The 20904-nt window shown below is 46.4% G+C and overlaps 1 protein-coding gene across 7 annotated transcripts in view; it reads left to right on the forward strand.

The window, feature by feature from the left end:
• The window catches only part of DISP1 (dispatched RND transporter family member 1), a 136490-nt gene extending 116853 nt beyond the window's left edge, over positions 1-19637 (forward strand). For all 7 annotated transcript variants that reach the window (XM_071219580.1, XM_024575952.3, XM_045184473.3 and 4 more), the window contains 5 exons: positions 4677-4800; positions 5603-5730; positions 6060-6157; positions 8591-8688; positions 16034-19637. In XM_071219580.1, the coding sequence (XP_071075681.1) occupies positions 4677-4800; positions 5603-5730; positions 6060-6157; positions 8591-8688; positions 16034-19621 (4036 nt within the window). In that variant the 3' untranslated portion in view covers positions 19622-19637. The remainder of the gene's footprint in view (positions 1-4676; positions 4801-5602; positions 5731-6059; positions 6158-8590; positions 8689-16033) is intronic.
• Positions 19638-20904: the final 1267 nt, after the last annotated feature.

Raw genomic sequence — 20904 nt, forward strand, 5'->3', positions numbered from 1 at the left:
AGCGACATTTTGAATGAATAAGTTTCTGAAAAAAAGTATTGTCTCATCAGATGTTCCAGGTATCACACCCTAAAAAGCTCTAAATGATCTTTGAAATTCCCTTGCTAAAAAAGCTCAGATGTGGTAACTCCGAAGCCTGCCTTAGGAGAATTACCCTGTCTTTGCAGGAAAATGACGACATAAACTTTAATATGGGTGACTTCCCCTGCCATTTAAAAAAAGTATTTATTTTTTTAAATTTTGGTGAAATATGCACAGCATGAATTTACTGTTTTGACCATTTTTAAGTGCACAGTTCAGCGGCATTAAGTACATTCCCATTATTATGCCGCCGTCGCCACCATGCCTCTCCAGGCCTTTTTCCATCTTGCAAAACTGCAACTCCTTGCCCATTAAATGATTACTGCAGATTCCTCCCTCCCTCCAGCCCCTGGCAACCACCGTTCTGCTTTCTGCCTCTATGGATTTGACTACTCTAGTACCTCATAGGGGTGGATAACACATTTTACTCAGCGTAACGCCTTCAAATTTTAACCACATGGCAGCATATGTCAGAATGCCCTTCCTCTTTAAAGCTGAGTGACATTCCATTATATGCAGATACTACATTTTGTTTAACCATTCTTGCAAAAATATATGGAAAAATAAAGGGATGAGGTTATATAAGTAAACATGGCATATTAAGAAAATGAGTTTTCATTTTTTTAGAAATAATAGAGCCTTTCAAATGACTAAAACCTTTGCATTTTGGAAAAAATTGTACATACTTTTGCTGTTATGAGATTAACAGTTTTAAAATCCTAATTTCTTTTCAGTATTTACACATATAAATGTAACTTCTTAAAAAAAAAAACCCAAAACGAACGCCTTTTCTAGTTCCCCTTTCCCACCCTAGCTGGAAGTAGTTTCTTCCTTCACTGAATTCACGAAACATTTTACCCGTCCCTCTGAAAACACATGTCTGCTTACTTGGTTATATAGGTATTTGTGTGCCTGGTTTTCTGTATTAGGCTCTAAGTTTATTGAGGGCAAGATCCCTGTCTGCCAATTTTGTATCTCCTGAATTCCCTGCCTCCTGGGTACATGAATCAAATTATTGAATGAATTTATTGCCTCACAATCAAGAAAGAGTTCTGTGTCCAGTCTTCTTTTGTGAAAGTTCTGAGGTTTCAGTCATTCCTCCCACCAAATTGAGAGTTGATGCCGCTGGTTTGTAGATAAATGTGCATAACTTCTGGTTCGTTTGAAAGAAAACTGATACGTGTAAAATAACGTATGAGTAGTTGTGAAACTGGAAAACCTACGATTACTAACGTTTTGAAATGCTTACCTTTAAAGAACAAGAGAGAAGGAAGAGTTTTTGAGGGAACTAGGAAAGGAGAAACCAAAGATGAGATTTGGGGGGAAGAAAGGGGTAGCCAAAGGGTTGAATATTGCTCAGGTCCAGAAAGATGAAAACCAGGACTAGTTCGTTGATTTTGGCAGCTTTGGAAGTCACAAGAGCAAACCCAGGCTGGAAGGGGGTTAAGGTTTGGGTAGTTGGTCAGGAAAAGAAGGCCGTAAGTGCAGCGCACTTAACACTCTCTGTGGCGTGGCCGTCTGCTCATAAGGGAAAGGGAGAAAGAAGACAGTGTTTCCAGAAAGGCATGGAAGGGCAAAAAAAAAAAATGGAAGGTTAAGAAAGGAAAATTTACTGTAGAGGGTTTTATTGTAGCACAAGTGGCCCATTGAAGAGAGGCCCCCATATGATGTCACTTGAGCATAAGTTCGCCCTGTAAGACACTTAGTTTATTTATTTTAACAGTTATTTCTGATCTGGCTCCAGAGTAAACCCAACGTCAAGGTGGCTGGGAATCTATGGGTATATTTGGGGGACTTCCCATTGGATGCTCGTGAAAAGGCCAGCGTGGTAGTCACAATGTGGACCCGGACGCCAGGCAGCACATCCACTCGCTCAGACCCACAGCTCACCCCCGAACACACGCCGCCCACTCTGCTCCTTCTGTTTCCTCATCCTACAGAAGGAGGAGAATCCTGCAGACCTGGGTTCTGCTGGAGACTGAACCTGTTGAGAAGACAGTGTGAACTTGTAGACCGCAGGGCTCCGGATGGAGCTGTGGGCCCCAACCTGGGCAGCTGGGACAGCAGGAGGGCCTCGGGGACTACTGTCACCTGGCCATTCACTGGAAAGTGACCGCCCACTGTAATCAGGTGTTGCAGAGGTGAATGACATTTACAATTCCATTGCGTTGTCTCAGGATTTCCAAACTTAGAACAGGCAGGTGAAAGGCAAATATGGTATGGTGTGCAGAAGAACATATTATAGTAAAAAGAGTGGTCCCCTTTTGAAAATTCTTCTCAGGTACATGTGATTCACTTTCCAAGGAAAATAATGTTCAAGTACTTCATTCTTTAAGCTTAGAATATATACCCTGGGCCCAGGCTCCACGGGGGTGGAATTAGCACAAAAACGTAGCAGTGAGCTTTTATTGGCCATTTTTAATTTCCTGTACATCCCCAATTTTCCTGCTTAAACTCGGTTTTTATCTTAATATTACAGCCATTGTCGGAGTTTCAGATTGTGCGTGAAACTTTTGTTTCCCAGGTGGTGCCCGTAGCTGTTGACACCCTAGTGCAGAGAGCAGGAAGACCAGTATTGGGGCATTTAGGAGAGACACTCACCTGAGCAAACTTCACTGGCCGTAGATGAGGCCCCTCCCCCACCCGCAGCTGTTTTACGTGCCCAGGATGGCGGTTCCGTCTCTTCAGCGTGAACAGGTGTCTGTAGGCAAGGTTAGCGTGTGAAACATCTGGGGGAGGAAGAGGAATTGTAACGTAGTAAGGCTGACCGCGTGTGGAAAGATCGTGCTAGTGTCGCTAACGCATAAAGTCTCCACGTGTATCGCGTAGAGCCGTGCTGCAAAATCAAAACCAAATGTTTTCAAAGGCAAGAAAAGCAATTATTGCAGCAGGTTTCTAAGGTTGCTGTGCGTGTGTGTGCAGATTTTTCAAGAGCACAAAACAAGAAAGTCATTATGTGGGTGAATTCAACTTCTGTATGACAACTAGGCAAGTTGGGGCCCACTGCCCTCTATTGGTAACACGTTTGGGAAAATGGGTAACTTCTGTTTTATTTGAAAGAAAATTGATCCATTTAAAATGAAGTATAATGAATAACTGTATAAGCCTGAGGAGGCTATTCGCATTTTGCAGGGCTGATATTTGAAAGGTCTAGAATGTAAAGGACCCTCTTTAAGTCTGAAACAATGAAGAGAAAGTCTCGAGTGTGCTATTGACAAAGGGCTTGCTTGCTTCAAAAGCGGTTACTTTCATCCTAGTTTGCATTCGGTGGAGGAGGAAATAAAGTATAAAGAATATAAGCATTGGGTGTGTTCTAGAAACTCGAAAAGCTTCTGACTGCTTGGTGTTTACATTTGAACAACCACGTGTTTTCATTACATTCAGAATCATTGTTAAAAGGTTATTCCCTCTTATCTAGCATAATTTTTTCCCTAATGAGTTTTAAATACAGAATTTACAGTCTGGTGAATAATATTCAGACTCGAAGAAAAACGAACTGATAGTGTGGCTTAGGAATTTAATTTTAAAACTGAACTTGGGGAAGGTACACTTGTGACAAGTTGACTTATTCGTGATGTCTTTTAATGACCTATAAAAACGATCCCTGAAAGTATAGTCTTTGATGTCTTTTATTTCTCTTGTGTTTGAAGCCAAAGATGATATCATCGTGGTTAAGAGTCCAGGTTCTAAAACCAGACTACGTGGATTCCAAGCTTTGGGACATTTTTATTGAGATATAATTGAGATAAGATTATATTAGGTTTAAGGGTACAGCATAATGATTCGATATTGTATATATTTGCAAAATGAATACCCCAATGAAGTTAGTTAACATCTTCACACCACACACATTTTTTTCCTGTGATGAGAACTTTTACGATCCACTATTTTAGTGAACGTGCCATACGATGTGATTAACTACAGCCACCGTCCTGTGCATTGCACTCCCGTGACTTTTTTTTTATAGCTGGGTGAGCCGGGAGACTCTGAACAAGCTACCTCACCTGTCTGCGCCCTGCTTTCATCTCAGACCACTCTCAGTGATGTGTTTGTTATAGTTTGGGCTAGAAGGAAAGTGATTGGTTTATGGGGCATTTGTGGTTTGGTTGAGTTATTCTTAAGATTTACACTACATGAACCTGTCTGTGGCCTGAGTTCTTTTTCCGGAATTTACAGAGCGAAAGCACGAAGAAAGGGAAAAGCCAAACAACCAAAGTTCTGGAAGAGTCAACAAGGAGTTTGGGTCCTCTGTTAAAATACATGTTCTTTCCACTTAGGGAGTGCAGATTTTAGATCTTCCCTTTTCCAGGCACAGATATAGACAGAAAATGTTATTTGTCAAAAATACACAGTATCCTGACTCCCCACAGCCTGTGGCACATGACCACTGCTCCTGTCTAAGACACGAGAGGACAATGACCTTGTTACTTCCTGCTACAACTACATATAAATACTTATAATCTCATCAGATCTTTTATTGGTAAATACCTGTACTGGGTTGGAAATACGAGGATTGAACAAATTGCTCTGTTAGGGAGCAGAAATCTCTCCGTTGCTCTAAGAGGCCTAATCTGTGATTTCTCTCTGCTCCGTAGCTATGCGGCCCTGATAGCCGACTGGCCCGTGGTGGTCCTGGGCGTGTGCACTGTGCTCATCGTGGTCTGTGCCTTGGTTGGAGTGTTAGTGCCGGAGCTTCCCGACTTCTCTGATCCATTGCTGGTAAGGAGGGCGGGGCCAGGAGAATTTGCTTCTCTGTGCTTTAGCCCAGAGCCATCTCCGGAAAATGACGTCAATGCAGATCACATTTTGCGACTTAGGATCCCATTTTTTCTAAAGCCTTCTCAAGTCATTAGTACGAATACACCTCTCTTTCTGCAAAGTAAAGACATGTCCCCTCGGTATTCTCAGGTTCTTAAAAAGTCAGGAACTGTGCTCACCTTGAAAAATCTGGAAATTTTGCTTCTTGGTTCCCAGGTTTAAGTTATAATAAAACGCAAGAAACTGGAGAATCTTCATACTACAAAAAACTTTTCATTCAGTCTTTAAACTGTCTGTATTTCCCCCCAAAGAAGTTAGAGGAACTTCAGTATCACTAAGAGATGGTAGGGTCTGCTCTTAAGTAAATGTTCCTCTGGAGTGGAATAATGAGGAAGAGATGAGCAGGGTAATGACATCCTCTTTGTAAAACTCTGTTAACATGCACAATAGAAATTAACTTCACCATAATATTTGATAACATGAAAGTACTTGAAAGAGAAGCTTCAGATAATTTTTTTCCTCTTTCCTGAGACACGTAACATACCAAAGAATCACACTGTTCTGTCGCAGTAAACAGGTGATGGTTATCACGTCGGCTCCTCCTGTTTTAATGCTGGTCTCCCCCGGAGTAGCCGTGAGAAACGTCTGTATTTTCGGTTGAAAGCTATTCATCACCTTGAGGTTGCTTCCCCAAGCTGCTGTAACTTCCCCTAGGCTGAAATGAAGTACACTAACAGGGATTTGTGATTTTTTTTTGCCGTAGGGTTTTGAACCAAGAGGGACTACAATAGGCCAGAGACTGGTCACATGGAATAACATGGTGAAAAATACAGGATACAAAGCAACACTAGCCAATTACCCCTTTAAATATGCAGATGAGCAAGCCAAAAGGTAATCATTTGTTAACGTTCAGACAAAACATTGCTGAGTGAATTCCGCTTTTAAACATTGCCTGAGCAAAAAGATTCCATGGAAAACGTGTGGCTCAAAATCTTGTTTAAATTGCCATGGTCGAGTAAGAGTTTGTTGTATTCGGATGAAAAAGTGAGGGCTTGGAGCTTTTTTCTTCCCAGAAGTGAGAAGATGAATGTTTGTTGCTTGTATTAATCCTCCAAGCTTAATTTCAAGTGCTCCACAGGCCGTGACCTTGAGGATGTTGTCACGGACATGCTAACCAAAATAGCTAGCACGTTATTGAAGATTGACTTGTTCCGTTTCAGCCATCGGGATGACAGGTGGTCTGATGAGCATTATGAAAGAGAAAAGAGAGAAGTCGACTGGAACTTCCACAAAGACAGCTTTTTCTGCGACGTTCCAAGTGAGTGGCAATCGTGGGTGATCGAGCAGCCCTTCCGCGGTGCCCTGGCCTTCTTGACGGTGAACGTGATTAAAATCTGGACCAACAGATGTGTGTGGCTGATCACACAGCTTCACTGTTCCCATCTTCCTTAAAGAGGCTCTAGTCTAATTAACTTGTCCTTTTACTTCTCTAGGTCAGCCAACCACTAATCTGAATGCAAAAATGAGTAAGAAAGAGATGATCAAGTTATATTCAGTTTTTAAGGAAGATATAAATCAAATAAAATTCTTGACCTGGCCTCAAATTTCAAGTCACTTTTTAAAATTCCTCCTGCTATTTTAAAAAAAGCTCAAGTAACAAGTACATCTTTTGCGATTGATCCCTGAACTAATCTACTGTATAACCCAAAATATATTTTTTAAATTTTGAGTCATTCAAAAAGCATAGATGGATAGCCTTCTCTGTGCCTGCCTTGTCATTAAGCATTAGAGGTAGAAAGGTGACCAAAATCAAACCTAGAAGTAAGTCCAAAATGTGAAATGCCCAGGAGATCTGGGTCATCATGCAAACCAATGAACAGCGAGGCCGGCAGTGGAAGACAGGAGGAAGCGATGGAGGTTGCGGGGAAATAAAGAGCAATTGCTACTTTGCAGGAGAACGTGCCCTTGAAGAAACGAGAGCCCAGATATTGTCAGAACTTCCCTGAGGTCAGGAATCCAGAGTTCGATGCTGACAGCAAATTCACTAAAAAGCTGCTGTAGCCTAGAGTTGGCCCAACCACTCTGCAGCTGCCTGGGAGGAAGGAGTAGGAGACTCAGAGGAAGCACATACAAGTGTGTGAGTCATTGATTAGCCCTGAATTAGGAAGGATGAATTTTGGATGATTACCTGCGGTCAGCGAATATTAACGTTACAGCTCTTTTGATTTTAGCTTTTTTGGTTGTTGTTGAAAATCTCTCTGCAGTGTGTGTATTCCTATCTTATCCGATCACTAGAGGCCCGATTGGCTCTTTGATGTTTCTAGAACTTGCCAAGCCTTGGGGGTCTTTGTTTTGAACTCGGTTTCACCATATAGCGATAGAGAGATAGCAAGTGGAGACCAGGAAGAATGTTACACTGATCCCAGGAAGCACTGCAAGATTCTTTTTTTGTCTCTTATTGGAAAAGCTGGGCTCTGGTTAGTTGCATGTTCTGGCTACTTTATTTCTCGCCGGGTGTAACTATATATTGCTTAACCAGCATCTACCTGGTAGTTAATATCCTAACCAGGAAGAACATCAGCAAATTCCTGAAATATAGTCTTGTTTATATTTCAGCAGTCAACACTAAATATTTGTCTCATAAGTAGCAGGTTCCACCCTGAAAAAATCATTTCCGACTCCAGTAAAATGAAATGTCCCACAAGACTTATTTCAATGTGTACATTAATCAACATAAGAGAATAGCCATTCAATGAAGACAAGAGTTTACTAAAGAAATCTTCATAATCGCGAACAAAGTTTATATAATACAGCTTTATTCCTAACTTGGCAGGCTGACTTTCTTTGTTAGGACAACGAGGCATTTTAGATCCTGTAAAACTGACCTACTTTGTTGGACTTGGTTCAGATTTTCTGTACTGGCCAAGGAAGCAGAAACAGTACGTCCTAAGCACCTCTGTTTTAATCACTGCATTTAATGCTCACAACTGTTTGAGACAGGTGTTGCTCTCTCCGTTTAGCAGTGAGGAACCAAAGCTTAGGGAAGCTGTGGGCTGCCCAAGGTCACCCAGCTAGGAAATGACAAGACCTGGTCACACCCAGTTCTAACTCCAAAGGCCAGGCCCTTTCCAGAAATCACAGAACCTCCCTTATTCAGAAACATATTCTAGTATGATTTTCAAGATATTTTTTCTGCACTGGTATAGCAGAGAGAGCGTGCTCTCACCGAGAATGTGGGAGGGGTGGCCGTGACCCTCCCTGGCCAGCAGTCTGCACTTGGTAGCTGATGTTTTTTAGTGCTTTTAAATTGATCACCTGTCGTCTTTCCAGTTAGCTGCCAAAGAGAACATCCTTATAATCCATTCTCGACATTCCCTGGTGCATCATTCTTTGATTTTATGTACCATCGTGGCAATGTGTTGGGAAATGAAGGTGCAGACATTTAATTAACTGCCTGCTGAAATTTCGTATGGATTGTGCTTCCTAATTAGAGTCTGATCCAAAATGCATTTGTTACGAAACTCCTCTGATTTTTAAGATGTAGTGAGTAGACAAAGGCTTTGAGCTAAGACAATATTATAGCATCGCTTTTTTTTTTTTTTAAATTTTCTCCTGGAATTTGTCGAAGGGGAGGCTCCCCTGCTGCTAATGAATTGTCCATGTGGTTTCCCAGTCTGTATGGCTTCTACATGCCAAGTCTTATGAAATATGGGAATAATTTATAGCCCTTTTTCTTTTTTCCTATCACCAGGTGACCGATATTCCAGAGTCGTGTTTACTTCGGCTGGAGGAGAGACACTGTGGAATTTACCAGCAATTAAGTCGATGTGCAATGTAGATAATTCAAGGGTACGTAAAGGAAGATGAAGGTGGTTAGTGCAAATAAGGCGATGTTTTTGAAACTCCTCTTGCGGCCGAGCTCGGGGTCTGATAGGATGAAGGTACTTACGGGGCTTACCTGCTGAGGAGTAAACACCAGCAGGCCCGCTCTGCGGTCTCCTAGATCCCAGGATCAAAGTGTCTCTGTGTTTCCCCGCCCGCAACAGACCTTCTTCCTTAATAAAGGACTTTTTTCTTTCCGCTCTCCTGTCCTTTGTCCATGATAGTCTTTTGCATTCTTTCACAGTGGATTTCCTTTCAGGATAATAGTTAAGACTTTTTTTTTCTACTTTTGTCATATTTTCTTTCCTAATCTGCTTCCATTGTTCACTGCACTTCCCCCCGAGGCAACTGTCAGCATCTTAATTACCCAGTGAAATGCCTGTCTTTCCAGCCATCAGTGGGTCCTTTAGGCCTATGACCTCAAAGGAAAATTGAGGGCACAGGCTGGGGAGAGGGACATCAAAGGGTATAAAGACAGTGTCTATGTAAATGGCCGGAGTAATCCAATCCAGATTGTCCTGAACTCTGAACACCTCGCTGCCCTGCTGCCCGAGAAGACAGTGATGCAGAAAGACTGGGGTCTCAGGTCTTCCTCTTCTCTGTGGCCAAATAGATGTCAGCCCAGAACCTGCAAAGGCAGCCTCTGGGCTGGGAGGCGCTGTGTTCCCTGTGTTCAGAGGCAGAAACTGCTGTCTGATGTCACTAATGGACCTGTCCACGCACAGTATCCAGGAAGAAAAGGAGCTCTAAGACACAAAATCATTGTTTAGTTAAAAGTCTAATCACACGCAAGGCTAAGAGCTGGTCCTACAGTCCAGCGCAATCGCCTGTTCTAACAGCAGAGTTTCTTAACGGAATACAAGGCAGAAAGGACTCGGAGGCCCCCAGACCAGCGGTCCCATCTTGCCGATAGAAGCGCCTGCCGAGAACTGCGTGGCTTACCCAGCTTAGCTACCGGGTCCCACATCTCCTGGCTTCATTCTGCATTCTGAGAGGCTGTTCATACATTTCGCAAATAACCTCCCCATTGATGGACCTATCAGCATTTTCCACAAGCGCCAGCTTTTCTCAGTCCAACTACAAATAGGGCAGTGATTTTCCACTGGTGTGACGCAAGAATTTTTAAAACATGCAACGCCTGACTATTTAGTCAGAGGCACTGACCTCTTTTCCCTTAGATTGTCAAATTTAAAATGACAACAGCCAACACAATAATAGCCATCCATCCAGTATGAATGAATCAAAATTATACCTTTTTTTTTTTTTTGTCAAACCGGGTGCCACAGAATTTTAGTAATTAGTTTACGTGTGCCATGAGATGGAAAAGGTCGGAAACCGCTGAAATAGACCAAAGGCACCAACCACCTATAAACAGCCCACAGTTCCTGCACCCGTGGTCAATTTTTATTTGCCATATTTTTTCCTCTTCCACAGCGATCTGTTCATTACTTGGAAGCTAGAGACATGTTTCCCCTGGTCACGGTTACCACCCTTCTTGTGCAGAGAGTTAGCCCAAGTGCAGTAGGTACGTAGAGTACCCACTATGTGCCAGACTGTATGCTCAGCACCTTGCATCGCTCACCATGGGCCTGTGACCCTGGTCTGCTACCTGGGTGAACACACCTTGGCCGCCGGGAGCAGCTCATTAACGCCCACACCTCCTGGTTCTCATTATCTTCCCTTCACAGTTGATCTTTAGACCTTCCCTCCTCTGCAGATTCTGAAGCGGCTGAATCCACGCAATCGATTAATACCCGATGTTTATTCAGTGTTGTGGATTCCTGGCAGGAAGTGTTCTAAACCCTTGAATGAATTATTTCATCATTCATTGAATTATTATTCATCTGCACGATAGGGTTGAGAATGAAGTACTATTATTTTGCCCCCATAGGTGGTAAGTGGCAAATGCAGGAGCTGAACCCAGCCACGCCTAATTCCAGCCTGTGCTTGTACTCACTGTGCCGTCTGCTCCCAGAGTGCAGAAGATAACACTCCATTTTTGTTTAGTTTTACTATATATGCCATTTCCCACTCCAGTGAACCTCAAGGAGTCAGCATGGCCTAGAATAAGTATCATTTTTAAAGAGCTGGCTATTTATTCTTGATGGACTCAGAGACCCAAAAGCCAGGGGGCAGTGCTCTGCCGTGATAGCTCTCGTTGGTGAAGGCAAAGCACTGTTTCCTATGTAATCTCATTTTCATATAGATCCAATTAATAAAATCAGCATCAATAGAAAGCTCACACAAAGGCATGACGGAACAGATACGATAAATAGGTCGAATGCATTCCATGAAGGGAAAATAGTGGAAGGCAAAGCCTGAAAAGCTCAGGAGGAGATTTAACATCCAGGAACACACACCCCGTGATCCTGTCCACTTGCTGGTCATGAGCAGCGGACTTGTCTGTATTCCCCCTGACAGCCCGAGCAAGAAGGACCTCACGATCGGCGACGGAAGTTGTGTAAGTGGGGTAACCAGTTTGTTTCTTGGAAGAAGCCCAGCTGCCCCCGGTGCTAAGGCAGGAAAAGAACCAGTCCTCATAGCCTTCGTCAGAAAAGAATGGCCTTGTGTACGAGGTCGCCCACAGCCCACGTACAAGAGGCACGGGAATGACGCCTAGCTGATTGGTGTACCCTATCTCGGGTAGGTTGGTAGCAGGAAAACTTCACTGCAAAAGCTTTTTGACAAGGGATTAAAGCAAAGAAATCTAAATATGTGGCTTTCTAGTGGCTTTAATGCATTGCCAGGTGTAGGCTAGGTAAAGGGATGGATGCACTCTGCTTCTTTGAGTATTTTTCTCCGCTGGCTCACCATAAAGATTGGATAGCTAGGAGTTCAAGTCTGCAATCCATCACCAGAACAGCACAGCATGTGGTCTGCTTGTGAAAAGTTGAGGCACAGACCCAAGACAGACGAATGAGTGAATGGTCAAGCCAGTTACAGAGCCACACCAATAAATGAATAACTAGGTGATCAGGGTCCCCAGATTCTACCTTAGAGGGCATGGTTGTTCTAACCTGTCAAATGGAATTCTGTTTCTACCAAAGGCTAGTACTTCTAGTCTCAAACTCTGCCATGAACCCAGAGTAATAAACTTTTCTCCTAGCGATAATATATACTCGGTGGCATCGTAACTACTGGTTAGCAGTTCAGATTATTACTGTACCGTTTTCTAGTCTCAGGATGCTTTGAGGACTTTCGTCTGTTGTGCTGGTTCGAGCAGACTGTGGCCTGGGGCTACTCGGCAGTCTCTCCCTTCTCTCCACTTCAAGTCCTAGTGTTGCACTTAAGCCCTTGATTACTAACAGCTATCGTGTTGAAGGGGATACAGAGCAGACCTTGGCCGTCCTGGGCCGACTCCAGAAAACGCCTGGCCATCAGTGCAAAGTCTCACTGAGACCAGATGTTTCCGTTGTCACCCGCCTATGCTGACAGCACATGGAGTTCTGCCTCCTGATTCTGTTTCCACGAAATGCCCCTTAACACTCACAGCTCAGGCAGGCCTTGCTCTCCGACCTGCATCGCTTCCGGTTCTGATGCTGCTGTCTCCCTCCTCATAGGAATACTAGTTCCTTAGACTTCCGAAAGGAGCCTCAGTTGGCTCCCCTGCCTTCCCCATTACTTTTTTCTGCCCTTTGACATCCTCAGGGACACACTGGCAGATGGCCGTTAGTACCCAGAGGTGTGTTCTTCTAATCTCAACTCTGCCGGAAAACTTTGTCCTGTTTTCGAGTCTGCACATTGTCCTAGTTGGAACTGGGGGCAGTCAGCTGAGAAAAGGGGTTTGACATCTGGTGCCTAAGACCCTGTTTTCTAGGGTGACTTTTATGGACAGCTGGGACACCCCTGAAGCTTGGAGGACCCAGAAATGTGTTTCCTGATGCTCGTGTTAGGCAGGCTGTGGATCCCATGCTCGGTCTTTTCTCCCTAGACCCCTTAAACTTCCCGTGCGTGAGGCACGTGGTCTCCACGGGGAGGAAACCTGGTATTAGGGGTTAATTTTGTTCCCTTTAGTTTCTTCTCAGCCTTTTAAAGTATCTCCAACTGAGCCACTAGTTTTAAAAGTTAAGGTATTATTTACAACTCTGCTGGTTTCTTCTTTTTCTCTCCTCTTCCTTTGCCCCCTATTTTAAGCCATCTCCACCCCTGCGACTAGCTAACTGGGAAGTGTCCAAAAACGTTATAACCACATAAGTAACACGACCTCCCAAAACAGCCTATTTGTGAATGCCTAGAATTAAGAGTTAGATTGTTGACGAGAGTTACGAGAAATGGCTCTCACTAACCCCGTTCTGATTCGTATAAATGTCAAAAGATTTTGAAATCATTCCTGTGAATTCCTTCGCCCACAGTACGGCAGAAATATACCTGAAGATATACCCGCTCGCCAATCTCTGTAAGCCCCATGGATAACGTGGGACTGTGCACTTAGCTGGCTCAGTCACGGAGAGCGGAGTCAGGGCCACCGTCCGCCCCACCACGCACGTTAGCTCTCCCTCCGCAGGTTCACGCAGGCCCTGCCACATAATGCGGTACTTCTCACGTGCAATTAGAATTATTGATCGTCTTGTCTGATTTCCCTGCCACACTTGTGAGAGACTTGAGAGCAAGGACCTATTCATCTTGTAGAGGTGTGAGCAAATGTTCTTTCTTTTGAACGGAGGGATGGATGGGGACACGTGGCCTCCTTGCTGAGAGCCTAGACATTTCCTCACGCTCTGTCCCTTCAGACTCAGGTGTTTGGGTCTCTAGCTTCCAGCTGTGCGTAAAATGTGCCAGTCACAGTGTCTTTTTCTCTGTCCTTATGTCTTACCCTGGAAGTGTCCTTGAACACTGGTTTTCAAACCAGTACATCAACCAGCATCACCTTTGCATTTGAGGGTTAGCTCTCCAGAAGCTTGGGAGCACTCGTTTTTGATAGCAGCCATCAAAGTAGTGTTTGGTCTGTGTTTGTCTCGGCCAACTTTTTAACCTTTGGTCAAATACTCCCCAAAACCCTGCTGTCATTTGCAAAGGTTATTCAAGGACAGGGTCCTGAGCTTTCCTTCTTGGTCTCCGCTGGCAACCTTGTTTCCTTTCTCTTTCCATCTGGTTTTATACACGGGGTCTGGCAGAAGTAACGCCTGCTTGAGTGTGATTGGTAGGGTAATAATATGGGTGTAATAATTTATAGTTTTAATTTGAATATTTCACCTAAAATGTCATATGGTGTGTTTGAGTGGGATATTGTTACAGAATTACATGCTTATGCTTTTGTAATAAAAAAGGGGAGTTATTTGTGCCGGGCCCTGTATATCATCAGCTACGAATAGGTTCCTTCTAGCTGGTCCTGGGTTTCACGCATCTGAAAACGGTCAGACATTAGGGTTGCTTTACCTTTCTTTCAGTTCCCCAGCCTGGCTCCCGGGGCCTGCATGTGCTTTCCTTGTAGGGAAAAAGCTGGCTATCGGCCGTGAAAACGGGACAGGTGTTCTTCCCGTTGCCTGTCTTTTGCCAGGTGGTTCTGTTTCCCCCGACTTAGCATATGTGAACGTTCTAACCTGGAAACAACTACATACGAATTATCCTATTTTGTGAAATGTCAAGTGACTATCGCTTTTTAGAAGAAGTGAGCTTAAAAATTAAGATTTTGTTAAAATAAACATTAATTTAGTACACTTGAAATAATAACCCTTTGGGCTTTTTTTTTCTTTACCCCCAAGAGGGTATCTTTACAAACAACAACTTTTTTAATGGAGATTGTCAACCAGATGCAGAAGGGGTGTAATAGAATAATTTCTCACATGCAGATCTCCAGCTTCGCCAGCTGGAGTACACGGCCGGTAGTACTTTATCTACACCTCATCCCCAGGGCCGGTCCCAATAAAACACAGTTGACCCTTGAACACCATGGAGGTTAGGGATGCCACCTCCCTGTGCTGTCAAAAATCCACGTATAACTCTTGACTCCCCCCAAACTTAACTACAGGCGGAGGTTACAAGCAGTTTGGTTCCTCAATAGGTCTAAGTCCCAAAGAGGTGATTGATGCCAACGTCTTCTCCACTTTGAGAAGATGTTCCCATGCATGACTGATAAAGCCCCCTTGAATTAAGATCAAGGGTGGTTTCAATCCTACTAGAAACAAAAATATCCATACCCTCTGGGAACTTTGGAGCTTCCTCCCTCGAACAGCCTTTGACAAACAGAGATGAGGGAACGTGGTAGGAGTGGGGCGTCTTTAGCTCTGGTGCTTCTAAAGAGAAGTTTCTGGACAGGCTCGAGGGGAGGGGGACACTTCTTATTCCTGCTCATGTCACTTACAGACTCTGAAGGCAATGGACTTGTGCGGGCTTCCTCTAAATGAGCAATGCCAGACCTGGCATTGGAACCATTTTCCCATTTCCTACAACAAGAATAGCCATCAGCAGAAAAGCCCGGTATAGGAACAGCGTCCTGAATGAAACACTGTCCACCTGGAATCTGGAATTGTCACGCTTGCTAATACGCAGCAGAGAGAGCACTGTTTCCCAAAAGAGAGAGTTCTCCCAAAAGGGCTTATTTATTTTATTAAGTGTATGTATTTATTTAAGTCAGATACATATCGGGATGGGCAAAAGTAGGCTTACAGGTGTGAGTACACGAAACCCAGGGTTTACTCCTGTATTCTTATTAGTTATTGCGTTTTGTATCTGTACAACTGCAGGCCTACTTTTGCCCACCCTTGTATATATCTCAGGAAGCAATTTTGTTCCAGGTCTCCCACGCATCTTTGACGTCAGCGATTCTGGTTTCCCTGCCACTTTTTGACAGTTTTCTAGGGCCTATCGTGTTGCTTCCAACTAAGTTGATTCAGCTGTAACACCTTCATCACCCAAAATTCATGCTGATAACCAGAAATCTTAGGAAAAGCCACACATTGGTTTCATAAATCAATCGGACTGTTCTCTTAATTAACCCTGTGGGTGAACATACACAAGCCTCCCAGACTACCCACTTCATTGTTTTTTAAAGTGGCTCTGAAAAGGCCTGCTCACAAAAGAGGTGTTAACTCTGTCTCCTGTTTTTAAACCGAAGTAGCCGATTGAAGGTGGTTCGCGCTGGTGTGTCATCCCCAAACAGTGCCTTCTTGTTCAGAATCAAGTAACCTAGCGAGTACCCTGCCGTGGCAGAGCCTGGGGCGTGGGAATCTCAGTCTATATTCACACTCACGGCTGACTCCCGAGAGTGGCTGTTCCACTTCACAACTCCCTGTCCCTCATGGCCACTCTAATGCCACACTGTGAGTGCCCCCATTTTAAATGCCAGCCCTTCCACCTATCTCTGTCTCCACAGATCAGGTCCCACCCCCAGTTCGGCGACCTCTGCCAGAGGACCTCGGCCGCTTCCTGCTGCCCGAGCTGGACACTGGGCAACTACATTGCCATCCTGAACAACCGATCGTCCTGCCAGAAGATCGTTGAGCGGGATGTGTCCCACACCTTGAAGCTGCTTCGAACCTGTGCCAAACACTACCAGAACGGCACCCTGGAGCCGGACTGCTGGGACACGGCGGCCAGAAGGAAGGATCAGCTCAAGTGCACCCACGTGCCGCGGAAGTGTACCAAGTACAACGCCGTGTACCAGATCCTCCATTACTTGGTGGACAAAGACTTTATGACCCCAAAGACGGGCGACTATGCCGTGCCGTCTTTGAAGTACAGCATGCTCTTCTCTCCCACCGAGAAGGGAGAGAGTATGATGAACATTTACCTGGACAACTTCGAGAACTGGAACTCGTCCGACGGCGTCACCACCGTCACCGGGATTGAGTTCGGCATCAAACACAGTCTGTTCCAGGATTACCTTCTGATGGATACTGTGTATCCCGCCATCGCCATTCTCATCGTCCTGCTCGTCATGTGCGTCTACACCAAGTCCATGTTCATCACACTGATGACAATGTTCGCAATCATCAGTTCCTTGATCGTGTCCTACTTTCTCTACCGCGTAGTCTTTAACTTCGAGTTTTTCCCCTTCATGAACCTCACCGCGCTCATTATTTTGGTTGGCATCGGGGCAGATGACGCGTTTGTCCTGTGCGACGTTTGGAACTACACCAAGTTTGACAAGCCTCACGCCTTGACCTCAGAAACGGTGAGCATCACCTTGCACCACGCAGCCCTGTCCATGTTCGTGACCAGTTTCACCACCGCCGCTGCCTTCTACGCGAACTACGTTAGCAACATCACAGCCATCAGGTGCTTCGGGGTGTACGCGGGGACCGCTATCCTGGTGAATTACGTCCTGATGGTCACGTGGCTCCCCGCCGTGGTCGTGCTGCACGAACGGTACCTTCTCAACATATTCACTTGCTTCAAGAAGCCCCAGCAGCAAATCTACGACAACAAGAGCTGCTGGACCGCGGCTTGGCAGAAGTGCCACAAGGTCCTCTTCGCCGTTTCAGAAGCATCTCGGATTTTTTTCGAAAAAGTGCTGCCCTGCATCGTCATCAAGTTTCGCTACCTTTGGCTGTTCTGGTTCCTCGCCCTGACAGTGGGCGGGGCCTACATCGTATGCATAAACCCAAAGATGAAACTGCCCTCCTTGGAGTTATCCGAGTTCCAGGTCTTCAGGCCCTCGCACCCTTTCGAGCGTTACGATGCCGAGTACAAAAAGCTCTTCATGTTTGAACGTGTTCACCACGGAGAGGAGCTCCACATGCCCATCACAGTGATCTGGGGCGTGTCCCCAGAGGACAACGGCAACCCCCTAAACCCCAAGAGTAAAGGGAAGCTGACCTTAGATAGCAGTTTCAACATCGCAAGCCCCGCCTCCCAGGTCTGGATTTTGCACTTCTGTCAAAAGCTGAGAAACCAGACATTCTTTTACCAGACTGATGAACAGGACTTCACCAGCTGCTTCATTGAGACCTTCAAGCGCTGGATGGAAAACCAGGACTGTGACGAGCCGGCCCTGTACCCGTGCTGCAGCCGCTGGAGCTTCCCCTATAAGCAGGAGATTTTCGAGCTGTGCATCAAGAGAGCCATCATGGAGCTGGAGAGGAGCACGGGGTACCATCTGGACAGCAAAACCCCGGGGCCACGGTTTGATATCAACGACACCATCAGGGCGGTAGTCTTAGAGTTCCAAAGTACCTACCTCTTCACCCTGGCTTATGAAAAGATGCACCAGTTCTATAAGGAGGTGGACTCGTGGATTTCCAGCGAGCTGAGTTCTGCCCCCGAGGGCCTCAGCCACGGCTGGTTCGTCAGCAACCTGGAGTTCTACGACCTGCAGGACAGCCTCTCGGACGGCACCCTCATCGCCATGGGGCTGTCCGTGGCCGTGGCCTTCATAGTCATGCTGCTTACCACTTGGAACATCGTCATAAGCCTGTACGCCATCCTTTCCATAGCCGGCACTATATTTGTCACGGTTGGTTCTCTGGTCCTGCTGGGCTGGGAGCTCAACGTGTTGGAGTCCGTCACCATTTCCGTCGCGGTCGGCCTGTCCGTGGACTTCGCCGTCCACTATGGAGTGGCTTACCGCTTGGCCCCGGACGCCGACCGGGAAGGGAAGGTGGTCTTCTCCCTGAGCCGCATGGGCTCCGCCATCGCCATGGCCGCCCTGACCACCTTCGTGGCGGGGGCCATGATGATGCCGTCCACGGTCCTGGCCTACACCCAGCTGGGCACCTTCATGATGCTGATCATGTGCATCAGCTGGGCCTTCGCCACCTTCTTCTTCCAGTGCATGTGCCGGTGCCTTGGGCCACAGGGAGCCTGTGGTCAGATCCCTTTACCTAAGAAACTCCAGTGCAGTGCCTTCTCCCACGCCTTGTCCACAAGTCCTGGCGACAAGGGACAAAGCAAAACACATACCCTGAACGCTTATCACTTAGATCCCAGGGGCCAGAAATCTGACGCAGAGCATGAGTTCTATGAATTAGAGCCCCTGGCGGCCCACAGCTGCCCTGCCTCTGATAAGACCTCGCACGAAGAGGCCCACACCTGCGTCGAATTCCTCCAAAGCCAGGCGAAGCACGCAGGGGCGCCCGTGCACCTTGCTTACAATAGCGAGCCCAACAAAAGCACCAGAAGCGACCCGAGCTCCGCCTTGGTGCATTCCTCTCTGGAGCAGCACACTGTGCGGCACCTCTACTCTGTGAACCAGGGGTGTAGCTGCCCCCATACCTATAAACATTTGAAATACGGCCCTCACGCTTGCCAACAGGTGGGTGACTGCGCGTGCCACCCGTGCGCCGGCAGCTTTGTGCACGTCCAGAACGGTGTGGCCCCTCTGAAGGCGGCACAGCCGACCCCCGAGGGCTTCGTGCTTCCTCTCCCGCACATCCACCACTGCCCCTGCCTCCAGGGCCGAGGGAAAGCGCCGGGGATGCAGCGCGCTCCGCCGCGGAGCTTCTTCCTGCAGCCTGTACAGGCCCTGGACCAGGCGGGCCAGACCGGTCAGCAGAGCAGTGAAGAGCGTCTCCCGAAGACAGCAGAGCCGGCCTCCCCTGTCTGCAGAAGCACGGCGTCATTACTGAGGGCCTGCTGTGACTCCGAGAATAACCAAAGGGGACCCAGTGCGAACAGAGACGGCGGGAGTGTGGTGCACGGCGGAGGGGATGCAGACAGGGACTCCAGTGCAGTGCCTCAGACCGGCAGGGCAGAGAAGGGGCCTGAGTCTCGCTCCTCACTGACCAGCATCCCCGCGGCCTCAGAACGTTTAAACCCGAAGGAGCCAACACTTATATTGAGCCGTTTCGTGGGGGAGGCTGGGTGTGGGTCCTGCCCGGGCGACCGGCGCAGCGGGGGCAGAGTTCTGAGAGTGAGGTGCGGTTCTGTGGACTGCCGGGCGCCAAACTTCGAAGCCACTGTGCCTGCTGCATTAACACACTCGGAACTTTCTGGTGACAGTCTGTTGATAAAAACACTTTAATAAATATAGTATTAAATTCAGAACCAGTGCCTCAATTGTTCCTTTGAAATGGGAGGAAAGTCCAGGAGTTTAGAAAAGGATTCCAAGAATACCCAGAACCAAGAAGACTTCCCTTGGTTCAGAAGCAGGGGGTGCAGGGAGATGCCGTGTGAACCCTCAAACACATGTCCAATGAGCGTTGGCTGATTCTTGGGTTTTATGTTTTCCAGAAAGTACAGTTGTTTTTTCTTTTTACATTTACATCCAACTTGAAAAATAGTTGTCCCTCATAGCAGTGAGTCAGAGCTTTAGAGTTTGGATTATCTAGACATTTCCATTCTCCCTGGCAATCATGTTTGCCTGATGTTCTTGTTCTGGTGCATTTGATTGCCAGAAATTAGGACATTCAATTGCACAACATAAATATGGGTTTTAATAGAGCCACTTCGGTTGGGATCCAGGAACTCAATGGCATTAAGATTTATAATTTTTGGTTGAGCCTCATTTAAGAATTAGGTGCCGAGCATTTTAATAGTGCATCCCGCTTGCCTGCACGAACAGACGCTACATGAAGTCAATGACACATTTATGGCTAAACTGGGGTCTTTTTCCACATTAGCCAAGATGTACAGTTCTTCCGTCATTACATCTGTTAACCCAGCAGTCAGCGGCCTCACTGTGTGTCGGAGGGCAATTATTTTAGTGCCTCGGAAGGACGAGCACGAAGGAAGAGATGCGACCACCCGGAACAGGGCTACACACACATCTTACATAGGTCACACGTTGGCAAAGATAGACCCAGGCCAGGCAAATTCTCACCCTTCAAGGCGGCTGGTCCCCTGAAGGCTAGCTTCCATCTCTGCCCCCAAGGTGATACATGCAGAAAGCTGCTCTCTCTCCTGTGTTAGTGTCTCAGGCTGGTTTTATTGTGCAAGTAATGCCTGCAGGTGCTCAGCCTTCGGGCGGCATCTTAAACGACACTGTGCATTCTGTGTCGGATCACTCCCCAGTGATGGAGCTGGTGGAGCCTGCTTTCTGGGGGCTGCTTCCGAGGACACGGTCCTCCTCTCCTAGTACTGTACATCTCCGCCCCATCCACAGGCAGTTCCCTCGCATCCTGCCTCCGCTTTGGTGCTCTGAAAAAAAACTGGTGGAAATAGTTCCAAATGCCACGTTCCTTCCAAAAGTACATTCGTTATTTTCTAAGAATCGTTTTCCAAATTAGATCTTCCCATTGTTCAGGGTCTGAAAAAAGCTTTCAAGAGTTGGAAGGGGTCTTGTGGCTCACTGACTCCAAGCCACCA

The sequence above is a fragment of the Desmodus rotundus genome, chromosome 10 (genome assembly GCF_022682495.2).
Source record: "Desmodus rotundus isolate HL8 chromosome 10, HLdesRot8A.1, whole genome shotgun sequence".
NCBI classification, from domain to species: domain Eukaryota; kingdom Metazoa; phylum Chordata; class Mammalia; order Chiroptera; family Phyllostomidae; genus Desmodus; species Desmodus rotundus.